Below are 24,596 nucleotides of genomic sequence, written 5' to 3'. Positions count from 1 at the left end.
CCCCCACAGGTCGGCAGAGTGGAAGAGAGTAAGTTAGTGATGGGAAATATGGCAGGAGTTGGTTAGGAGAGACAGAATTAGCCCCAGTGGAATGTTGATATTACCTCCACAGGTAGCTGGAAAGGGTGAAAGAGCAAAAGAGAGCTAGAGAGAGACTGTGAGATTTAGACAGAGTGTAAGGCTGGGGATAGTAGGCAGAGAGAATCACCCCTAGCAGTCCTGTTATCCCACAACAAGCCAGAAAGCAGGAAAGAGATATTGGCAAGAGAGACAGATAGATGCATTCAAGCAGCAATTTGGTGATGTGAAGGAAGAATTTGAAACATGGAGAGGTGTCTTGGGGCTGGCAGGTGGGTGTGAACGGATTATCAACAGCGAAATAGAGGTAAACAAAGGCATTAACAGTTGCAAATCACTCACAGACAGACACGATTACGCACCAGACGGTTGTGTATAATGTTGGTTTAATCTTAGGAGCTTTTGAACACCCAGAGATTCACCACCTGGGGTGAAAGTGCAGGAGAGGGAAGCGCTCGCAGGCTAAGCTAAGAGAAAACGAAGAAGATTTAAGCCCTATGTTTTATCTGCAGTTGTGCAAAATGTGAGGTGACTGGCAAAGAGTCAGAAGCAATATCAGGAACAAAGCATAATGTGTTTAACAGGCATGGTTACAAGGAAAATTACTAGTCTATGTGACTGTGCTGGAGGACTTCCCAATAGTGCTGGCTGATAAAGCGAAGGAGAAGGCAACATAAAGGGAGGCTGTGGCTTGCTGTAAGCTGGGGGGTGGACACCATGCTACTTGCTGCAGAAATCTTCGGCTTGCTCACATGGTTTACATCCCACCTTCAGCTGTGTCTGATGTCATACCTCATCCTGGTCCCTGCATAGTTAAAAATCCAGCAGCCCAGGAACTCTAGGTAATCTCTGGTGATGTTCCTCATCCATCTTCTCTGACTAACTCAACATGATATTTTATGTGCAAGACCAAATTGAACTGGATGCGGTCGTAAATCAGGAAATAGAACTTTACGTATTTGTTAACCCAATAAAGACATGTAGTTCAGTAGCAGCTTACTACCAGCTGGAAAGTATGGTTAGACAGAGTTGTGGATGTGTTTTGTGCTTACGTACTGGGATTTAAAGGTTGCATGGTGAGGACAATGAAGTGCTCTTGCTGCATTACAGATTTTTGCACTGACTCTGCTATCCCAGTATTTTCTCAAAAATAGAGAACGACTCTTACTTCCTTGAGTGAGAGAGTCAAGTGTGTCAGAAGGACCTGAAGAGGAAATAAAGGAAGGAAAGCACACCTGAAATTGGGAGAGTGAAAAACAAACTGCAGCAGGCTTGTGTGAATGAGGTGTGGAGTGAGATGTGGAAGCTCACTGGGCTATAAGCAGCAGGTGGGCCCGATGATGGTGATAATAGAGAAAAAGAGCAAACAAGCAAGTCTTTTCAACAGTTTTCAAACAGGAACCCTATAACAGCTATCTGCATCACTCAGTGGTAGTACAAATGTGACCTCACTTTTTTAAAGAGCCTTTCCTCTCCAGTGCACACGTCTCATCATCCCAGTTTTGAGTTTAGGAGATTTTTGTGATTCATGTTAAATTTTCATGTGGTCTTCAGCAACCACATTTTCTTCAGCACCTGTTCAACTTCTCCTTGAATCTTAAAGAGCATGCCTCCAGTAAGGAAAACCATCTGATGCTCCAGCAGTAGCATCCTTTGGGATTAGAGATCACCTCACCAGCAGGCTTCAGTTGATTTGTCTCCAGAGAATGTCAGATATGGCAGAACAACACAAGGGCACCTCAGGGACCTGAACTGTCTTGTTTGATGTTACACTCTACACTTCAGACTTAAGATTCAACTCTGGATCATTCCACCTCCAGAGTTTTTACACTCAGGAAGACACTGTTTGATGTATTCATTAGAGCATTTGATGGACAGTATCTAAAAATCGTATCATATTTATATGACATCATATTTAGTCCTCATTTTTTAGTGTGCAGTATGACATTGAAGTCTAAAACTCATTAACGTTTGACCACAGCATCATAATTTATTTTCACTTAATCTCAGTTTGGCAGTCAGTGATTCACAGAATAATGTACACCTACCGGCACATGTTGGAGGGTCAGGTTGCCAGTAGAATCTGTTATCCATCCGTACACATGTGATGGTGTCTAGGCCTTGCAGCTGGTAGCCTGGATCACACTGGAACGTCATACTGTCACCAGGCTCCTTACTGTCCCCATATCGAGAACCATTTACAGGGATGCCTGGGTCATTGCATGTTGTTGCTGTAGTGGCTGGAGAAGACAGACAAGGAGAGACAGAATCAGAATCAAAATGAGATTTATTGCCAAATTACATAAGATATTGACATACTGCTGGTTGAAAGAGATTTAGACAGACACAAACACAAGAGTACTATCAGCAGCTGCAGACAAAGAAGTGAAGACAAACCAGGCATGTGGATTCAGCTTACTGTCATAAGACTAACTAAATGACTCTATTTATTATTAAAGGTAGCAGCGTAGTTGGAGAAACATGTAACTCAACCTGACCAGTTAGTAACTTAATGGTTCGTCAATTCAAGTTCAATCAAGTTTGGTCTTTTTGCTTTAGTGGCTCCCCCTCAGGGTAAGCTGTGTGCTTGGTAGGGATTCACAACAATCAGCCTGTGTTTAAATATAATGGAGTGCTTACATCAAATCAATCAGTGTTTAAAGATTAAAAAAGGCCAAAATATTTAAAGAACATTGGAGCAATATGCATTATGTGACTGAATGGAATATAAAAAATGTAAACAGTATAGTAACACTATGACTAATACTAATACTACTACTACTACTAAATATTAAAATACTGCATTCAGTATGTACAGATGTATCTTGTATAATTAATATTTATCAAATTCCAGTGGTTTCTAGAAGATGAGTGATATGTGGTGTTTGGGTTGGAGTTGTTGGGTACAGAGCAGAGTCCTGGCCAAAATACTAGTAGAATACTGAAGCCGGGCTTCTGGAATACAATCCACATATAAATTATCTTTTGCACAAACAGCTGGTGTACGGCCAAACATAGTATTATAACATCATGTTTATTATATCTTTCCAGTACAGAACAGTATTTATTTCATCAGGGACACCGAGAGGGAAGACGACAAAATGAGAGAAATAACTACATGAGAAAGAAATGTGTAGTAACATCAACCCTAAAAAGCACTTGCTTAATAAATACACAAACACTGCTTTAAATAAATCACTGTGGTGGCAAATACCGTTACCTTTGCTTTAGTAAATCAACATTGAGGTAAATATAAAGAGTCATTACCATAGTAATGGAATAACGGTGCCTTGATTAGCATTTTAGTGAGTGCAAATATTTATTGTTTTAAATATGGGGAGAAAGAAAAAAACTAAATGTATGTGTGTGAGAGAGAGAGAGAGAGAGAGAGAGAGAGAGAGAGAGAGAGAGAGAGAGAGAGAGAGAGAGGCAGAAAGCATTGGATGTAAATATTTATGACTGGAAATGTGCATCTCTTTAAATAAGTTCTGACGGTTATGTGTGTTGGACTTTGTGTGTGCGCACTTGTGCATGCAGATTCATGTGAACCACAGAGCAAGTAGAGGTTTACAGTATGGGAACGTGCAAGAAATGTGTTGGTAATAAATGGTTACGTTAAGATAAAGAAGCACAAGAATGTGTGTGTGTGTGTGTGTGTGTGTGTGTGTGTGTGTGTGTGTGTGTGTGTGTGTGTGTGTGTGTAAGGAAAGATAGTCGTGACTGTCTGCCTCTGATTGATTTTGCTGCTACAGTGGATTGCAGTGACTTTGACCAATGATTCTCAAAGGATGGTGCTCAGACATTTTGGGTCCAGTGGCTCAAACAGCAAAGGCTATCCCTGCACCCAAAGGGCACAGTTATTGTCCAGGTTGCCCTTTCTTTAAAAAATTGGAAGAAACAGCAGCAATAGTTTGTGTTTATTGACATCTCTTTGAGAGAGTATGGGTCTTACAAATTAGACAATTTCAGGATTTATAGTTCATTTTGCAAGTTCAAAACCCCTAAAAAATGGAAATGACTTTGTTCATTAGCCTATTAAAATGAGATTTTTAGCATATATTTTTTATTATTATCATTATACTATAATTAAATTTTTCTTATAAATCAATTTCTCAAATATACATTTCACAATGCTGTTAAATGGCTAACTAAACTCAGCACTCGTAATATTGCTGCTGCATCTTCTGGTTTCCTAAACTGTGGGGTACGACCAAAACTGAGCCACAGGTCTCTGGTGGGCTCCTTCAGTACTTACTGTAGTGAGCCTGGGTCCCAGGGTGAGGTATTACATTTCTCATTTGATTCTTTGGCTAACTGTTTTTCAGAAATCCTCTTATAGTCAATATAAATGAGGTTTATATAATAACTAAGAAACTATATGCTGATGAGTTTAATTACCTAATTTAATTGCTAATTCAGTAATCAGCTTTTCTTCATTAATGGGTGTGGCGGGTAGTGAGACAGACCACCCAAATCAGTGATTTAGTACAATCATGGCACTTTTTTTTCAGAAATTCAGTGTTTCTTCTACCATGTGAACTACAAGTTTAATGATTGTGATTTAGAGATAAGTCTACTTACTGGAAAACTGTATAGAAAATCCTTGCTTGCTGATGAAATAATCAGAATCAAACTGCAATGTGAGTGTGTTGAAAGTTGAGTGGATATCTTCAGGTAAGGCTGGGCCTGACCATTCTTTCAATAGGATCCCCCCGTCTGATGGTGCAGATGGACCATCCCAAACTCTCAGGATATCGTGGCCAATCTCAGTGTCAAAGACTATGAAGTGGAGGCTGAGAAAACGCAGAAAATACACAGAAGTTCAGAGATCCAATATACACATTAACAACTATTTTACCAAAGTCAAGTCAACCATAAAATAAAATTAAGCAGAGCTGAGAATAGACAGAACACACAAAGGCGGCTCCGCACACACACGCACCATGGGCGTAAATCTGATCTAACAGTAGGGGGGGACAATAAACATAACATTTCTGAAGAGCAATTTTTGAAGGGGACACAAATAATACAGCCACAATTATACTCGTAGAGGACATGTGTACACAGAGGAAAGCCTTAATACTATTAGTAGTACTCTCCTCGTGATGCTGTATTCTCCCTGCGAGAGTTAAGAGAGAGTTGTTTTGGCGCCGCATATATGGCGACTCGGTGTGTCTGTGCGTGTTGCTTTAATGTGACATGCACCTACAGCACCAGGACAAATTCCTTGTGTGTGTAAACGTACTTGGCAATAAAGCTTTTTCTGATTCTGATTCTAGTGTAGCATGGAGACTGTACCATTATCCTTCTTTTCAGTGGTTCTCTTCATTCAATGAAAAAGCTGACTAAATTGACCAAAATATTCTTTTTTTAAATCATGTATTTATTTTAAGTTGTTTACAATCAAGCCACAAAAATACCTTAAAACATAATGACTTATTTTCAAAAAGTGTCCCCATATAAAAGAAATACAATACTTTTGTACGCTTGTTAAATTAGCTGATCATAATGTTAATTAGTGAGCTACTGGTAAAGCTCATCTGCTCACCCTGACAGCCACATGAGCCACACTGTCTGCAGCAAACCCACTGATCAGCCACTTAACATCATATTGAACAAAACACAACTGTAGATCTTCAATATACAGTCTATGATAATAACCCTAATATCAGTTCACACACATAACTAGGCTTATCGCCGTGGTAACGTTAGTTGTAGTGGGTGCATTTCTATCCAACAAGCTATTAAACAAGCTAGCTAACGTTACATTATATTACTAACATAGCAAACCTTTTGTCATGACTAATTAATTAATTACTCAGCATCATTTCCATTTGAGAAAAGAACAACGTCATCCGATGTTTAATGTGAATAAAACCGCCTACTTACTAGCTACATTCCTGTCACTATCGATGTGACTGTGAGTCGAGTGCAGATCCGATTCCTAACGTACAGCAGGCAGTGGACCAAACCACTGTGAGGCAAAGGAGGGGGAACTCAAAATGTTCCTAAACTTAAAAAGCATTTTTGGGGGTTTGTATTGTTTTACTACTTACACAGATATTTTAAGTATACATCTTTATGTTATTTACAATACACAGCATGGTTTTCTAGAGGGGGACAACCCTTAGATGGGGGGGGTCCTGACCCCCCCGACCCCCCCTGGGATTTACGCCCTTGACGCGCACACACGCGCGCGCGCGCGCACACACACACACACACACACACACACACACACACACACACACACACACACACACACACACACACACACACAAGAACACACAGAAGAATGTAGTAGTAGCCCCAATGTGTTAAGCAACATGATGCTGGCATAATGACTAATGCAGTGTACTCTCCTACACAGCAGTGGCTTTGACAGTGAACATTTATCTATAATTAGTGAATTTATCATTACCTGACAGTCTTGTGAGTGTTTACCTGTATAGTTTATGTAGATGGAGTTAGCCAGTAAGCTAACCCTATCTTGGCCAGAGCAAAGCAATTCGGCAGATACTTGGTAGTATACTTGTCTTGATTCTTTATGAAAAAAACATTTATAAGCTAGTTTCCTTTAATATAACCCCCCCCCTCCATCCCCTCCCCCATACTCACAGTGGCTTCAGTGCAGTGCCCATATCCAACTGCTTAATAATTACCTGATAGTCTTGCCTGTGTCAGCCTCTATAGTCCAGGTACAGTGAAGGTTGTTGTCATATGGAGCAGGATATCCCGGAGACAGAATCCGTCCAGACACTGCTCCGGTTATGTGACCTCCACACTCCGCTACAAGGACACGAGAGAAAGGGTGATCATCACTGGGAAAAAAAATTCATATCCCCCCTTCTCTTTATTTAGGTCCTTTGAAATATATCTATCAAATCAGAAATACAGACATAAACCACATTTCCTTATCTTAACCAAATGAACAAAACACACACAAAACCACAGCAGGTATAAATCTACTACACATAGTGTTGACACATACTACTACACACATGTAACTGAATAGATCAAACCTAGAAGGAGCATTAGAGCATTTAACAAAGCAAGGATCATGGGCAAAGCCATATATTGCAGGATTGCTGTAGGGTTACTATGAATTACAACCTCTGCAGTAGATATTGTGGGCAACTTGAAGCAACCTGTCCATAAAATCCACTCTCCTCATTAACAGAGACATTTAAACTGTATTGGAGAATATTAGTCTCTGAATTAACTTTTTATAAGGTGACCAGATAAAGAAAATAAATCCTATAAAGTTACATAAATTCACCTGCATTGTCATAGTGAATCTGAAACCTAACACACACAGCCTGATTTGTTGGAGGTATGCTATTATTATTGTTCTTTTAGATGATTTGTTCATGTTCATCCTTTCACCGTGTCTCTCTCAATTAGAGGTAGGGCTTAATTTGAGCCGGAACACGCCGGAACATGTTCCGGCACCTCCGACGTTGGATCCGGAACCTTTTTTATTGGATCCGGCACCTCCTGTGTCACTATGAAAAATTAGTCGCCTAAATGAAAAAAATAAACTACTGTTTGTGTAGTGTTCAATGTTGTTATCTGTCTTGTTAGTCTTGATTCCCCGTTGGAGTTCCACAAAAGTCTTGTGTTTGCATTTTCAATGCGTTTTGAGGTGAATTTTCAGGGTAAGACAGAGGGGGGAGAGGGACGGAGGGAGGGGAGGCACTTCAACAGCGCGGCGCTGCACTTCAAGTGACACAAGCGCTTGTGCTGGTTGAGGATAAAAATGTCAAAAAGACAACAAAGTTTGCTTAACTTTTTCGAATACGCCGACTGGCCAAGTCGGATCCCAAACAAGCAAAAATCGTTTCTGCCGATCAAGAATGTGGAGACCACGGTGGGTTTTATGTTTTAATTGTCCGATGGATAGTTGCTGCTTTTGAAAACGATCGTTGCAGTGTATTTTTAATTTTTTTTACATTTCGCACCGATGCAGTGCACGTTCTGAAATAAAAATAAACATTGCCCTGATGTACACACAGCGTTGTTTAGGCTTTTTTAGTCAGAGAAGCTACGTAGGCAGGTGTAATTTTTGTTTTGGTTCCGTTACCTCCAAGCCTCGTTTTGAGTCGCCGGATCCACCCCCCCCCCCCCCGCGCTCCGGGACCTCCCACTTTACAAATTAAGCACTGGAGGTCTTCACAGTTTCTCAGAACCGAGACCTGATCTATGACCTGAGTTGGAACAAGCAAAAATGATACTCTCCCTAATTGGTGGTAGGGTCTCGAGGGTTTATATGTCTAATATCAGATTGGATTTGAATGGATCAGAGCGTACTCAGTATCAGCTCTTATCACGTGGTACTGTAAGTCATAACCTCAGCTGGAAAAAACATTTTGGGAAAATGTAAAAAATGTATGCCATTAAACGACAATTGTTTTTTGGGAATAAGATTCAAAGATATTGGTCTATTATTATCTTCACCCAGTGGACTACATAATATTGGCGAAGGGGACAATATGACTTTCAATATTTTCATAAATTAGTCTTTGACGGATATAAACAAATCATTTGTGGAATTAGTTTCTATGACCTAACATTTGTTCTCAGGGCATTAGTATTATGTTGCTGCTCTTTTTAACCGCAGCGACTTGTTAATATATAGCACATGATGCTGCTGTTGGTGTTGGCGTTCTCTAGGGTCTGTTACTTAACCTTGGGTATATTCTCATCGGGTCTGACTGGGTACTTTTTTAAGAAATTAATTAATGCACATTGGGTTTGGGTAGGTTTTCCACACGTCTGTTTCGGATCAGGTCCAGCATGTTGTACCTGTGAAGACCTACTATATTCTCAATACAACTTGATTCTTCTTTCCAGCTCTATTAACGTTTCATTTCATCTCTATAAGAGGCGGCTCCTCTGCTTTCCTGTAAATTACTCTGAGGTGTGAAGGTTGAGTTAAATGAGAATCAGTTAAAAAGGGCTTGAATCATTAAATCAACCTTGAATTATCTAAAACTTCTGCTATACTGTTTCAAGTTGGTGAATAACTTTGATGGCTGTTTTCCTATAAGGATCTTCCAATAGTGTTTAAAAAAATGCTGTTTAATCCACAAGAGAGAACTGGCTTTGTGTGTTATTTTTGTATTGTTTTCAGTGTTGAGGAACAGGGGAGATCGCACGACGCAGGGGAAAAGGCTGTGAGCAGATTTGAACTCATCATGGTAGTACACAGTGGCCCACTGAACCAGCAGATCGCTGCTGATTAGAAAACAGTTTGGTATAGAGACTGCTTCATATCAGTGTGTGCATTGTGTGTTTGTGTGAGTTAAGAGGGCACTATTAACACAGCTCTGCGACCTACAATACCATGACAACCTACTGCTGTTGCCTTACCCTCAGCAGAATGCTGACAAATAGACATTTTTATGGGAAACACAAACACAAAGTGAGTAGCAAATAAGACACAATCACACAGCCAGAAACATACATACATACTTGAAAACACTTTTGTAGTTACACAAGCACATACAGACATGCATGCACACACCCACACATATAATATTAACAGTTGTTTCAGTCCCTTGTGATAGAAAACATAGGAGGTAGAGAGGGGACTAGGCACAAACACACAAGGTGAGAAAAAAGAGGGTTCTTTAGTGAGCATGGGCCAATGACAATTTCCCAGGATAGAAAAAGAAAGACAGAATTAGAGGCATGCACGTATACAGAAAAAGATAGACAGGTTTACTGCATGACTACAGAATGACAGAACGTCAAAAAGAGTCAGAGGTAGACCACCAATCTGTGGGGGAGAGTAAGAGAGAGGTATAGAAACAGCCTGAGGCAAAAACCATCTCCTCATCTCCATGCTAGTACATACAGATATGGGATTGAGGCAGACAGACCGACAGGGAAGGAGAAAGACAAAGGCCCCAGCAGACAGACAAAGGAGGAAGATACAAAGGTAGATACAGCGGTAGTTAGCCCAGGGCTCTGCCAGCAAGTATTCTCCTGGTTGCTGGCTTACCTGAAATAAGGCAGCGACAGAGCATCTACAAATGAATGACTGACTGCAGAGGTACACAGGAAACACACACACACACACACACACACACACACACACACACACACACACTGAGTAACACACACATCCAGCCAAAAACGCATACTCATTCTCATTCACACCCAGCTAAATACATTCCCCGCACACACCTATGCACACATATTTTTAGTTGCCATTAACAACCACATCAGGCCACGTCCCACCTTAGAGTGCTCAGGTGTGCTGGCAGTTAGAAAGACAAAAAGGCTTGGCTCTGCAGTAGGGAATTCCAAATTAACATGTGCCAAGTGCCCACATCTACCCAACAAGGTAGAGACACTTACAGGGAAAGTGCTTTCATTTGTACAATATGCAAAACCAAAAATATTTATGGACAAGTAGGAATTATGGACTTCAAAAATTGAAAATGTGCTTCAGGGATTTCAAAGCTTGCTAGTAACAATATAAACAAAGGTGGAATTCATGCTTCACTGATGGTTACTGAATGAAAATAAGGAATCACAATGGCCAGCTGTGCATGCTGTAGCTAAAATACAAAACTACTTTCACAGGTCCATAAGCAAGAGGGAAAAAAGGAGAAATCACCATGTCAAAGCACCTGAATCGTTTGGCACACTCCTCTCCCACCTAATTAAGAGCTGCCAAGTGCCAACTAAAGCTAAATCTGCCCTCTGGCAGATTTTTCTACCTTAAAACCTAGGAAATGTTAAAATATATTCTAGATATGCCAAATGAGAAACCTTTATTTTTGTCATTTTCATGGTCTGAAAAATAAAAGCTGATATTGTAGGAGTGCACAGCAGCAGTCACATAGACGGCTGATTATTACAGTACATTATGCTTTCGGGCAGTTCTCGTATCCTTCAAGCTCTATAATCATTTTCTCAATTTTGTGTTCTTTCAGCTAAAAATGTGACTTTGATCCAACCTAACAATTGTTTTATGTTCCGTTTTTTTAGTGTTTGCATGACATTCATCTCTCTAATAAATTGGGGAACCTGTACATGTTTGTGTGTGTGTATGTCTGTCTTTGAGATTTCTCATGGACCGTTCATCCAATCTACTTCACACTTGGTTTCCTGGGTACCAAATTAACTTGGGGTTTGGAATTTGCAAAGAAACACACACTTGTAACAGTTAACTTCATATGGGTGCACTTTCACTCAAGTCTGTGTTGTCCAGTACCTGAAAAGATACACTCAACAATTTTAGATGAATCAATATAGTTTTTACATCACATAATTTTCTGCCATCTAAAAAAAAAAGTATCTTCTGAGAGAATATTCTATTTATTGTGAGTGCTCAGAATAGAACAGACAGCTAAGACTTCTGTCAAAGACTTTGGCATAAAATACTGTGCGCACCTTCAGGTTACAGGAAAGTAGTCTGGCTTACATTATAAATGTCATATATAATATAATGTCATATAATGTCATCCCCTATTTTTGCACCTTAAGCATGCCATCCTTAAATATACAGAAGCCTTGTGCGCTAAAATTGTATGCCCGCTGACATCCTGCTGTCCACGTTCACATAGTTTTGTGTGCACAGGCTGATGGATCAGTAAGGGCTGTTTTTACTCACAGAGGTGTATAAGTGCCACTATGAATATTTCCCAGTGTTGAATCAGTCCCTAAGCCCTATTTTCTAAGTATTTACCTGTATTGACTAAATCACTTGTTCACTCACTCTCCCTTTTGAATACTCATGCTCTTGATGGAGCTTAGAAACATGAGTAGCTTTAACTGCTGCTATTCCCCATGCTATATTTCTCATTGAATTGACGGGTAATAATTCAGATCTTGTAGTTTTGTAGATTTATTGATGTACATAGAACCTACACGTGTTGGCATACTAACCAAGACAGGAAGGAAGTGGTTTGTCCCAGACACGTCTGTCCCCGCTAAGACAGGTCAGTGTACTGCTGCCATGGAGACTGTATCCAGGGTTGCAGGAGTACAGGACAAAAGTGTTGGCATAATGGCCATCGTCTTGGATTTTATAGCCATAACTAGGGACACCTGGTTCCTCGCAGCGTACCAGGTCAAAACCTAGAAAGAGACACACACACACACACACACACACACACATAGAGATTAGGTCATCCTGTCCATGCAGTAAGACAACATTGCTTAAATGAACAGGGTGATTCAGAGAAGAGGACATAAGGTCAAACTATTCTTATCCTGAATCCCACTACTTCCTGCAGAAATTTAAAGTTTGAACACTCACTGTTGCTGAAGGCTGAAACCCAATGTGACAGCTGCAGTGTATAGCAACTGGACATTTCAACATATTCTACTTGTATGCTTTTGATTAATTGCCTGCACTATTGTTTGTTCAGTGTGTTGCATTAGTGTACTAGCTGCTGTCACATGTGAATTTTCAATCTATCTATCTATCTATCTATCTATCTATCTATCTATCTAAACAAAGATCCAACAATATGAACATATTTTCTTTCCCTTAGGTCAGCCGTTTACTAATCCTTCAGTTTAGAAACAAAAACTGCTTTTTCAACGTTTGGCTCTGTTTATAGTATAGAAGCCCACTTATGATGACAATTTACTGAAAACATAATCTGATCAAACCTATACTGTACAATAGGTTTTAATAACCTGTCATTTATAAACCACTGCCACGACGTAGACTGAATGTACAATAATACCCATGGACTATAACCACAGTAATGTAAAGAAGGTTAGTGCTTCAATGCGCACTGAAACATTTTATTTTATCCAAAAGTGACATTTTAAGATTCATTGGTTATAAATTGAGCTTTTGTCAGTAAATACTGTATGTCTTCTTAGCAGACATTGTAGCTAAATGATTTGATTAGATAACAGCAATCTCCACCAATCCTCTTGACTCTTGAGTAATCCAATTATGTGAAAAACGATACGTATCATCTGTTATTTCTGGGCAGAATCAGGACACAAAATCAGAAGCACTCATTGACCAATCACAATTTACTCTTCCATAAAGCTTTGTAATAACATCTTTTATACAGCCAGGAACTTTTTATGACAGCTGTCTCCACAGTTTTGTGAGGTGTGCCTTCAACAGTCTATCCCTTCCTGCATCCATTTCAGTAAAACAGATGCATCTCATTACCGTCAACCTTTCTTGTTAATGTCTTAAACAGATGTTTGAACTCGTATTACTCTATTTAAAACACTGTGTGTCTAACACTGTGTAGTATTAAACTGGTTTTACTCTGACCCTATTTACAATTTTTTTGTGATTGCTAAACGACAGTGGCCACAACTGAAGCCACAATATCAAAACTCAAACTACAGTCTGCACTAACAACAATCACCTGAGCTAAACAGTTTACATCACCTGCAAAACTCATTCCAAGCAACACAACTCTTTTTCGATTGCTAAACGACAGTGGGCACAACTGAAGCCACATGTGCAAAACTCTAACTATAGTCTGCACAGCAGCAGTTCATGTGGACCAAACTCTAGTTTGTTTTTCATTGCTTGAACACAGTTTTCAAAACTCTACACACTTATCCCATGGCTTAAACCAAAATAGCACAACACTGTGGATTTACAGCACTTTGTTCAAATGCTAACACACTGCTGTCAGAACTGTTAATCACACATTCAAAACAGAATAGATTTCAGTCTGGTGCCTATCAAACACCGCTGCAATTTTAGCTGAAAGCCTGAAAGCAGGTGTCTTGTTTTAGACTAATTAGTGAACATATACAGTATTTATATAAAGAAAGCTCAGAAAGCCTTTTTTTGTGTACAAACACCAAATAAGAATGAAACAATTATACACTGTACCGTTTGAGAGAAACAGGTAAAAGAGCAAAGATACCAATATGTCCAGGTAAGATGTCTGAGGTTATATACGCAGTTATAAAAACAAATGTGAAAAACACTATCTTTACAATAGTAAAACTATGTTCTTACTGTTTTTCAGAAAGTAAATGGAGGTGAAAGCAATGGAAACACCACATTCATTTGTATTTAGAGATGATGCAGACATCCAATGTGATGAAGAAAACTTGCCACATGATGCTGGAGAGAGGCAGGATTAGTCACACTATTCTTTGTTACTGTTATGCACCTTTAGTTTTTTTCCAGTAATTCCAAAAATTTCTAGAGACAAAATACTATATTGAAGCAAACTACTGATTTTCATTCCTTCTTGTTTACCTTACTTAAAAATTGGTATATTACATAAAATCTTTATATTTTCTTTAACGAAACTATTAAGTAGTGTGAAGTCACTTCAATTGTTCAAACTGTAAAGATGAGAAAGTTAGTATTTTCTGTATTGGTGTTTGATGCTAGTGTTTTTACTCTCAGTGTGTTGTGAGTGACGGTGTGTGTTATCCATAGATATTGTTCTATATCTATGGTGTTATCTAGGTGAGGATGGTTCATAGTGTTTGGCTGCACTGAGCCTGTTTTGAGACGTGTGTGAAGAGTTGTGTTGCTTGGAATGAGTTTTGCAGGAGATGTGAACTGTTTAGTTCAGGTGACTGCTGGTAGTGCAGACTGTAGTTTGAGTTTTGCACATGTGGCTTCAGTTGTGCCCACTCAGAACACACTGAGAGTAAAAAACACTAGCATCAAACACCAATACAGATTACAGATTACAGAAATTACTAACTTTTCATCTTTACAGTTTGAACAATTTGAGTGACTTCACACTACTCAATAGTTTCTTTGAAGAAAAGATATAGATTTTATAATATACCAGAAGTAATGAAAATCAGCAGTTTGCTTCAATATAGTATTTTGTCTCTAGTAATTTATGGAATTAATGGAAATAAACTAAAGGTACATAACAGTAACAAAGAATAGTGTGACTAATCCTGCCTCTCTCCAGCATCATGTGGCAGTTTTCTTCATCACATTGGATGTCTGCCTCATCTCTAAATACAAATGAATGTGGTGTTTCCATTGCTTTCACCTCCATTACTTTCTGAAAAACAGTAAGAACACAGTTTTACTATTGTAAAGATACAGTGTTTTTCACTTTTTTTTTTTTATAACTGCATATATAACCCCAGACATCTTACCTGGACATATTGGTATCTTTGCTCTTTTACCTGTTTCTCTCAAACGGTAAAAGAGCAAAGATACCAATTCTTGACTCTTGAGTGATCCAATTATGTGAAAAACGATACATATCATCTGTTATTTCTGGGCAGAATCAGGACACAAAATCAGAAGCACTCATTGACCAATCACAATTTACTCTTCCATAAAGCTTTATAATAACATCTTTTATACAGCCAGGAACTTTTCAAATTGTTTCATTCTTATTTGGTGTTTGTACAAAAAAAAAGGCTTTCTGAGCTTTCTTTATATAAATACTGTATATGTTCACTAATTAGTCTAAAACAAGACACCTGCTTTCAGGCTTTGAGCTAAAATTGCAATCAGCAGTGTTTGATAGGCACCAGACTGAAATCTATTCTGTTTTGAATGTGTGATTAACAGTTCTGACAGCAGTGTGTTAGCATTTGATCAAAGTGCTGTAAATCCACAGTGTTGTGCACGTTGTGGTTAAAGCCATGGGATAAGTGTGTAGAGTTTTGAAAACTGTGTTCAAGCAATGAAAAACAAACTAGAGTTTGGTCCACATGAACTGCTGCCGTGCAGACTGTAGTTAGAGTTTTGCACGTTACTCCAGTTGTGCCCAATGTTGTTTAGCAATCGAAAAAAACTGCATGAGACCATAGCTGCCTCTCTTGATCAGATTCTTCTCTCTCCTTTGTCCTGTATGAACCTTCTATCAATCTCTCTTATCTATCCACTGGCTCATCTGTTGTAGCAGAACTTTGCAGAAGGTGTCACCTTCTCCAGTTTAATGACTTGCAGACTAACGGCTGTCTAATGGTTTAACTGACATACAGAGCATCCGTCTAGTATCCATATACCATCTACCGTCATCTGCTTGTCCCTCCGTCCAGTCACTCTTCCACTCCAGCTGTGTCACTTTCTCACCTTCATTTAATGACTTGCAGATAAATGCTCCTCTAATAGCCTCTTTGACTTACACAGCAGCTGGTTCTGCCTTCTTAACATACTCTTTTTAAAGCCATTACCTTGTGTGTGTGTGTGTGTGTGTGTGTGTGTGTGTGAATCTTTGAATCTGTAAATAAATTGTGCATTTATGGATTTTGTGCAACGTGATAGGGAAAAGCTTGTCATATTTACATACGTGTAAGTGTATGTGTGTGTGTGTTTGTGTTTGTGTGTGAGAGAGAATTTTATGAGCATTTATGAGAATGCATATGCTAATTTCTTGTTTCTGCATGCTTGGTGAACTACTGTTGCACTTTGGACTCCACCTTCAACAGAAATTGCTTGAAAAACTGATTGTTGATCCCTTATCAGCTGTCAGAAGGGAAAGAAACAGCTTGGTAATTTGCTGACGGAGAAAGACAAGTCTCAAGAGTTTTGTCGTACATGATTCCTATTTTGTTCTGGTATGTAGCACTCAAGAATCACTTGACTGAGGCGCAGGACAGAGGTAGGATATATTCATGAGTGCAATCACACACAATCACTACCACTCTAGTTTTCAATTAAAAACATCTCCTTACACGGACCTTCATGATGAGCTATTTAAAATTTAGGAAATGACTTGTGTGCATTTGTGTGCATGTGAAAAAATGTGTGTGTGTGTGTGTGTGTGTGTGTGTGTGTGTGTGTGTGTGTGTGTGTGTGTGTGTGAGAGAGAGAGAGCGAAAGAGAGGTTGCACTTTCTTTGGCCATAGTGAAACAAACCATTGCTGTTACAGTAAATATAGAAGAAAAACAATGTGTATCGCTGTCCAGTTTCTAATCAGTTGATCCAAAGTTAAACTTTCTCAAACAACTCACTTGTGTATGTGAGGCGGAAGCCCTGATTGGTTCCAGAGGCGTTGCTGTTGAATTCCAGCCACAAGCGATTGGATGTACTATTGATGACATGACCCATCATGCCATCATATGTAAAGTTGCCAAGGAGACGGGATGAAGTGTTCTCTCCATCATACACCTGTCAATCAAAGCACAGGAACAGGATCACAGAACATGAATAAAAACATGAGTTAAAAGTGTTTCTAGAGGTTTACCAATGCAAGTAACAAGAACATGACAGAACCCGAGTGAACAGTGCATTGCTGACCTGGTCTGGGAAAAAAAGGATGGCACAAAATGTGGTCAGTCTTAAAACCACAATTGCAGAGCACTGCTGTATTGCCTGTGCTTCTCCTCTGCAACACACAGTGATTCATCCAAATACCAAACGCAAGCGAGGCAAAAAACCTCACGGTGCCTCAGGAAATAGCCACTTTGCTCAGCTTTGCATCAGCATGGACCATGTGAAGCACCACAAAGATAGAGCCTAAAATATCACATGAAAGTAGCTGAGGTCACAAGTGAGTTGTTAAGGTGCTCTATTACAGTCTGAAGAACTGATGAAGCCTCCCTTTTTATAATGTTAAACTTTCAAGATTTGTATGCAACAATTCCAGAGAAAAATTAAACAAAATGTTGGTGGGGCTTATGGTGTGTAAATCAATTGGTTATCTTTCTTTAAATCTTACTATTCTTTCTTTCTAAATCTTACTCTTACTTTTATCTTACTTTAAATGAAACAAACATACTTTACATATTGCGTTTTGATTCTTGTCTAGCATCTGTAGGAAGAAGTAGATGTAAGTATAACTTTAATTTGTGCATTGGCAGAGGGAATATTGCAGCCAAGTCTGTCTCCAGCCATGATAAGTGTTCCAAATTTCACATTTTTGAAAATGATGCTGCTAAGGTGGATTCAATTTTACACAGGAAACCATTAACGAGTAATGAAAAGTGCTTCCTAGAAATCAACAGTAAAAGCTAGAAGTCTCAGTATGCATGTTCTCCACTGTTAACTAAACACTAAGTTAAAAACAGTCAATATGTGTGTGTGTGTGTGTGTGTGTGTGTGTGTGTGTGTGTGTGTGTGTGTGTGCTCGCATATTGGAGAAGGGGGAAATAGCAGGAAAGTGAAGACAGGATAGATTAGATTTACAACATAAAAATATCATTGGACTGCATTAATATTGCAAGACTTCTTTTTGGTCTCATCTGGCAAACACTGTTTGCATTGTGATTATCAACCAGTAGCTGTAAACTCACAGTAGCAGCACAAACAAGACACAAAATAACTGGAAGTCATTTATTTCAAATGAGCCATGTGAGCCATGTCAGAAAGGTAGATACGGAGGGTGGAGTAATGGCTGACAGAAAGATCTTTGCAACGTAAGAAAGTTGAGCAGCGTGTTAGTGTCCAATTGAAAGGCTGATGTGTACAAATCACTACTGTCTGCAGCACATTCAATTGTGCTCACTATGTTCTACATACTTGTGTTTTCTCCAGAACATGACTCAATAAACAGCTAACAGATTTAGTTTGTTGTTTGGAAACATACTGAAGATACACGCAACAGAGCGAGCTATGCTAGCAACAAATGGAAGCTGTGTACTTTGGCCATATTTTGGCATATTTTAGTGAAAGTATTGTTTGCAACATACTGAGCATACAGATTGAGAATAGAGTAGTGGATTGTACAGCAGAAGGGGTTAGAGAAATATGGATGATTTTCAAACTTTTAAGAACTTTTTCAAAATTACAGGTGTTAAGTATTTGATACTGAGACACAGCTTTAATGTGGACAGTAGAGTAGTAGTTTAGGAAGTGCAGTCTATTTTTGACTGCAGCTGGAAGGTAGGGGTGGTACGGTTCATGAAAAAACATCCGAACCGCTCGGTTCGCTTGTCTTGTTGCGGAGCATGTGTGTGTCGCACGGTTCGTCAGTACATTGTTAATGTGCACTAACCACTTACTGCCGTAGTGCCCACTTTCGACATCTACAGTCATGTGAAAAAATTAGGACACCCATGCTAAAGTTGACTAAAAAGAGGAATAAAAAATCATCTTTTGGAAATTTATCTTAATGCCTTGATTAAAAAAATGAGGAAAAATCGAACCTTTAAGGACACCAATTTTGTTTGTGAATGAATAATGTATCGTAAATAAATAAATGTTCTTCCTTAAAATACAGAGGGCATAAGTCAGTACACCCCTATGTTAAATTCCCATAGAGGCAGGAAGATTTTTATTTTTAAAGGCCAGTTATTTCATGGATCCAGGATACTATGCATCCTGATAAAGTTCCCTTGGCCTTTGGAATTGAAATAGCCCCACATCATCACATACCCTTCACCATATCCAGAGACTGGCATGGTTTTATTTCAGTTAGCCTAATAGCTGGTTTGATTTGCATTGAGATGATTTTATGGAAAGTACCCCATGCCAATCTCTAGGTATGGTGAAGGGTATGTGATGATGTGGGTCTATTTTAATTCCAAAGGCCAAGAGAACTTTATCAGGATGCATAGTATCCTGGATCCATGAAATAACTGGCCTTTAAAAATAAAAATCTGCCTGCCTCTATGGGAATTTAACATAGGGGTGTGTATAATTATGGCCCCTGTATTTTAAGGAAGAACATTTATTTATTTACGATACATTATTCATTCACAAACAAAATTGGTGTCCTTAAAGGTTCGATTTTTCCTCATTTTTTTAATTAAGGCATTAAGATCAATTTCCAAAAGATGATTTTTTTATTCCTCTTTTTAGTCAACTTTAGCAAGGGTATCCTAATTTTTTCACATGACTGTATGTTAAAACACTTACTGGAAACGACAAGGGGAATAAGCGTGACAAACGCAACACATGGCAGCTGATTGGACAAACGCGTCACATGGTTCTTGCTGCTCCCGAATTTCAAAACAGACTCTAACGGCGTCTCGTTCTGAATACGATCTCCTATTTTATGAAAATAGTTCACCGAAAAGTGTTTCTGAAAACATTTTAAGCGAGAAATAGGCCATACAGTTGCTGAATCTGTCTGTTTTTTTGATCGACAAAGGTCAGTTTAAAAGATTTTCGGCAGATTTTGAGAGGCGCCAACTGCTCCTCAAGTGGAGTGTGGAGTGTGGAGTGCGGAGTGCTGCGGGTCACGTCACATGCAGAAATGTCAAGTGGGAGATGAGGAAGGCTGCCCGGAGTTGGAGGCTGCGCTAGTGTCGTATAAGTCTGGTGTGTGGGAACATTTTGGATTTCATGTTACCTATGATGACAGCGGAAATAAAACAACAGATAGAACTGCCACTGTGTGCATGTATTGTGCAACATGCATTCAATATGCTAGTTTTAGCTATATATCATATGCTGAAGTATATTTCTGGAGTGTTAAAGATTAAAAGAAAAAATAACAAGAACCGTACAGAACCGAAAACCGTGACCCTAAAACCGTGATACGAACCGAACCGTGGATTTTGTGAATCGTACCACCCCTACTGGAAGGAGAGAATTAGGACTCTGAAGTACCTCATAATACTATCTCACAGCTGGGATATAAATGTGAACGGCTCATGCTTATATTTGGCAGCCTGGGAAATTTCCACAGGTTGGTGGTGACAGGTCTGCAGGTGGCAGGAATTCCAAAGCAAAGGGCTAAGGTGATGTACTGTTCTATCTCTACAAGTACTGCCAGTCAGAGGAGACACCTCTACCATACGTGAAGCCAAACAAGGAGTTACAGTATGTTCATAAATATGAAAACGATAGAGACACATGGGAAAAGATATTGTGAGTTTAAAATAAAAAAAATAGTATCACAGTAACTGTAGCATTACTCCCCTTAATTTTCCATCCCTGTTCCTCCCTCCCTGCATCTCTCCAGTTCTATCAGTGTCCATCAATTTTGCATCATGCTGTCTGTTTCTCTCTCTTGCTTTCCGTTTCTCTCTTCCTTTCTCTCTATCTTTCTCTCCTCCACTCTCTGTTTCTGTAAAACTCAGTATGGTTAATGAAAAGCCCTGCGGCTCATAAATCAACATGTCACCATCTGCCACCCCTCCTCTCTCTGTCTGTCTGACTCTCTCCCTTTCTCGCTTGCTCTCCTACCACCTCTATTTCCATAGAACAATCCGTACACAACCCTACTTTGTTTCTTTCTCACCCTCTCTTTTTTCTTCAGGGCTGGAGTACATCCGAGTAAATTTAGTCAAGCACTGTATTAGAGGACATTTTTAGGCGTATTGAGCTTGGACTTGAACTTAGCCAGTAGCAAAAGGAATTGTAATGAGCTGGTTCATAGGTTACGGGAGATTTTAGCCTTCAGCTTGCTGGAACTGTCAACAAATGGTTTGTGTTTAGAGTGTTCAGCTGCAGTAACAGACATTAGCTTCAGGGCCGTCAGCCTGGGGAGTGGCATGCTAATTGTTAGCCTAAGTGACACGTTGGGGCTTTCCTTCCAGTTCATTATAGTTTGCAATATGCTTTCTGCTACTTCGTTGGGAAAATTATAATTAACAGACATGTTGCATATTACTGGTAATTGCCCTTAAATCCTTTCAATCATTTCTATACCATCACACATGATGACTATAGAACAGATCATTTCATTACATCAAGCACCTGCTATCCTTTGCATAATTACTACTTTTTACATATTTTTTACATCATTTTTGAGTGTACCCTATATTTTTTAAATGATGGATGTTCAGGTGGAAAATGTGTGTCAGCGCAAAACCTGCTTGATTTTACTGTTTTGTCTACATAATTTATTAGACCTAAGGTCAGTAGCCATGCTTGTGGCGTCATTTACCTGTTATGCCTGTTACACTTAAGAAAGAAAACCTTTTTATTTTATTGTTATTGTTTATTGTTTGATTATGAAAATGGAGAGACAATTTAGCTTTTCTTACTGGTCAAACATGCGGTTTGATTTCCCCCCCTTTACAATGGTGTTATGCCTCTCTGAATGTCTGGGAGAACCCTTCTAAAACAATCTAACCACAGACAGGCTCAGTGAGTGCTCTAGGCCTAATACTGATAATACACTCTAACCACATACTGGCTTAACCATGCCCTTAGGCCTAATACAGATAATAGACATTGTGAATGAAAACAGATGATGTTTGAAAGACAGCGTCAAGACTGTAAAACAGCTCACACAGATGCTCCTAACTAACACTGAATGGGCACATGTGCCCAAGAGAGGATTTATGAGGAATTATGAGCCTTGGGAACATCTGTAATTCTCTTATTATTTAAGACGCACACAAGTATGCACATCCAAGTGTATTTAATATGTAAACTCTTCAATGACTTCCTTATATACATTGTCACAACTCCAAAAGCGTACAATGTATAGGGGCACCAGGAGACTGAGAAGAACCATAAGAACGAGGGGTGTAACGATACACGTATTCGTACTGAACCATTTGGACGAGGCTTTCGATTAGGTACGCATTACAAACCGAACGATTCGTTGGACTAATCCTATTTTATTTAGAAAAAAAAGAGCTTAAATTGTGTGAAATATAATGTTCTCAGTGCCGCTGCACTCAACAAGGCAGCCCAAACGACGTAACAGGCAACGTGTTGTCTGCCCCTCCCACTCCCAAAGAAAAACACTCCAGTCAGGCATGCTACACTGAACTAGCTGGTTAATGCGACTATTACCAGACCAGAATTAGAAGATCCTCCAATAACCAACAGGTTTGGCGTTTGGAGCCTCTGTCAGTTATGAGGGTGATGGCAAGAGAGTGGTGGATAATAAAAAAACAACAGTATGTCGCATCTGCTGCACGAGAATAGGCTACATCAGTGGGAATACTACAAACATGTCAACTCATTTACGCCAACATCACCTCAGTGTGTCAATAACTGGAACTATACGAAAACATGAAGCAACACACACGCTACAAACTATCCCCGCAGCATTTAAGCAGCAATTTCCAACTGATTCAAACAAAGACATCACTGTGGCGATTGGTACATTTATAGCCGCGGATATGAGACCCTACTCTGTAGTGGAAGACGCAGGTTTTACAAACATGGTTAAAGTAATTGAGCCCTGTTACACTATTCTTTCAAGAGCCCGTTTCAGCCAGACCGTAATTCCTGCTTTGTACAAAAAACAAAAGCCCAAATAGAGAACCAATTGTCCGAAGCACCAGCTGTTGCTCTGACAGCAGACGGCTGGACGTCAAGGGCTACACAAAGCTACCTGAATGTAACGTGTATATTTTTTTATAAGGAGCTGTTTTTGTTTTATAGGCTGCTAAGAAGACACCCCAGAAGATGGGTCAAGTATAGCTCTGTCATTGTTCAAAGTAAAAAATATCATACTTTATGATGTTAGTTTTAATAAATAAAACATTTGTAAAAATAAAGAAAATTTTCTCATTTCTTTCTTTTTGCTGTATTGAAAACGTACCGAACTGTGACACCGCTGTCTCGTATCGAACCGAAGCGTGAATTTTGGGAACCGTTACACCCCTAATAAGAACATGTTGCAAAGCGAGCTTGTATCAACCTCCAAAGTGTCTTCAAGTGCAACACATCTCGCCCAATTACAGCTGACATTGCAAACATGATCAGTCAATACAGTGTTTTCTTTTGGTAACAAAACAAAGGCTGATAGTTGAGGCATTTGTCTAAATAAAAAAATGTTTGCCGCAGTCATGGGATTCTAACTGGCATACAGGCAGTTTTAGACATTGTGTAGATAATACATTTCTGTTATATTATATAGTATTCTGTCCTAGAGCTTTTTATTTTACTTAGTGTTACCACATATTACAACCAATAAAAGGGTGTGTGTGTGTGTGTGTGTGTGTGTGTGTGTGTGTGTGTGTGTGTGTGTGTGTGTGTGAGTATAAAAAACAAGGTTAACCTTATAATAATTCACTGTAGTGGGTTTGTTAGAGGGTTAACAGAGGGCGCAGGGATCCCTTTGTGCCTCTGTTTCCCAAGTATTTAATCAGCCGTGGATGGCCACTGCAGCAGGAGCACCATCAGCACTAATAGAGAACATGGGTAATAAACCCCTGCAGGGATGTTACTGCTTCTTACAACAATGTTTAACACATCTAAAAGCTAGGGCACACCTTGCTAATACAATCTAACTGCATATTGTCTAAACCAACCATTCAAAGCCTATCCCCGTGTTTTACCTTTTTACTCCAGCCTTTTTCTTGCACACCACATATAATTAAACGCTACACATTCCCTGACATCTTAATTGAACCAGGTGTTCATGACTGGAACAAAGGCTTGCACAACAGCTGGGCTTTGAGGACTGCATTGGGAAAGTTTGGACTCCGCAATGCAACATGAAAATGACAGACATGAAATATATAGATGAGAAAATCATATTTAAGGCAGTTCTTTGCTTTTGTGTTAAACACAGAAGATGGAGCAATCAAAGCATGGAAACCTCTCTGGAATTTTTTGTTCAATTTAAATTTTTTCTGCCATTATGCAGGTCACTGTACCTCTTGATGAGTTACTGAACTCATATGCTGTGTTTCCACTGTGTGTTACGGCTCTGCTCAACTCGACTCACTTTTTTGATAACAGTATTTTTCGTTTTTCACTGCAGATAGTACCCCCTTG

The 24,596-nt window shown here is 39.3% G+C and overlaps 1 protein-coding gene across 1 annotated transcript in view; it reads right to left on the bottom strand.

The window, feature by feature from the left end:
• The window catches only part of LOC116060479 (CUB and sushi domain-containing protein 1-like), a 366,236-nt gene that overhangs the window by 106,183 nt on the left and 235,457 nt on the right, over positions 1–24,596 (bottom strand). The window contains exons 24-28 of the mRNA XM_031314040.1: positions 16,976–17,132; positions 11,977–12,168; positions 6,738–6,864; positions 4,660–4,871; positions 2,127–2,318 (exon numbers count right to left, since the gene is read on the bottom strand). Of these exons, the coding sequence (XP_031169900.1) occupies positions 2,127–2,318; positions 4,660–4,871; positions 6,738–6,864; positions 11,977–12,168; positions 16,976–17,132 (880 nt within the window). The remainder of the gene's footprint in view (positions 1–2,126; positions 2,319–4,659; positions 4,872–6,737; positions 6,865–11,976; positions 12,169–16,975; positions 17,133–24,596) is intronic.

Source organism: Sander lucioperca, chromosome 3, assembly GCF_008315115.2.
Source record: "Sander lucioperca isolate FBNREF2018 chromosome 3, SLUC_FBN_1.2, whole genome shotgun sequence".
Classification (NCBI taxonomy): domain Eukaryota; kingdom Metazoa; phylum Chordata; class Actinopteri; order Perciformes; family Percidae; genus Sander; species Sander lucioperca.
This window is presented reverse-complemented; position numbering and strand designations above follow the sequence as displayed.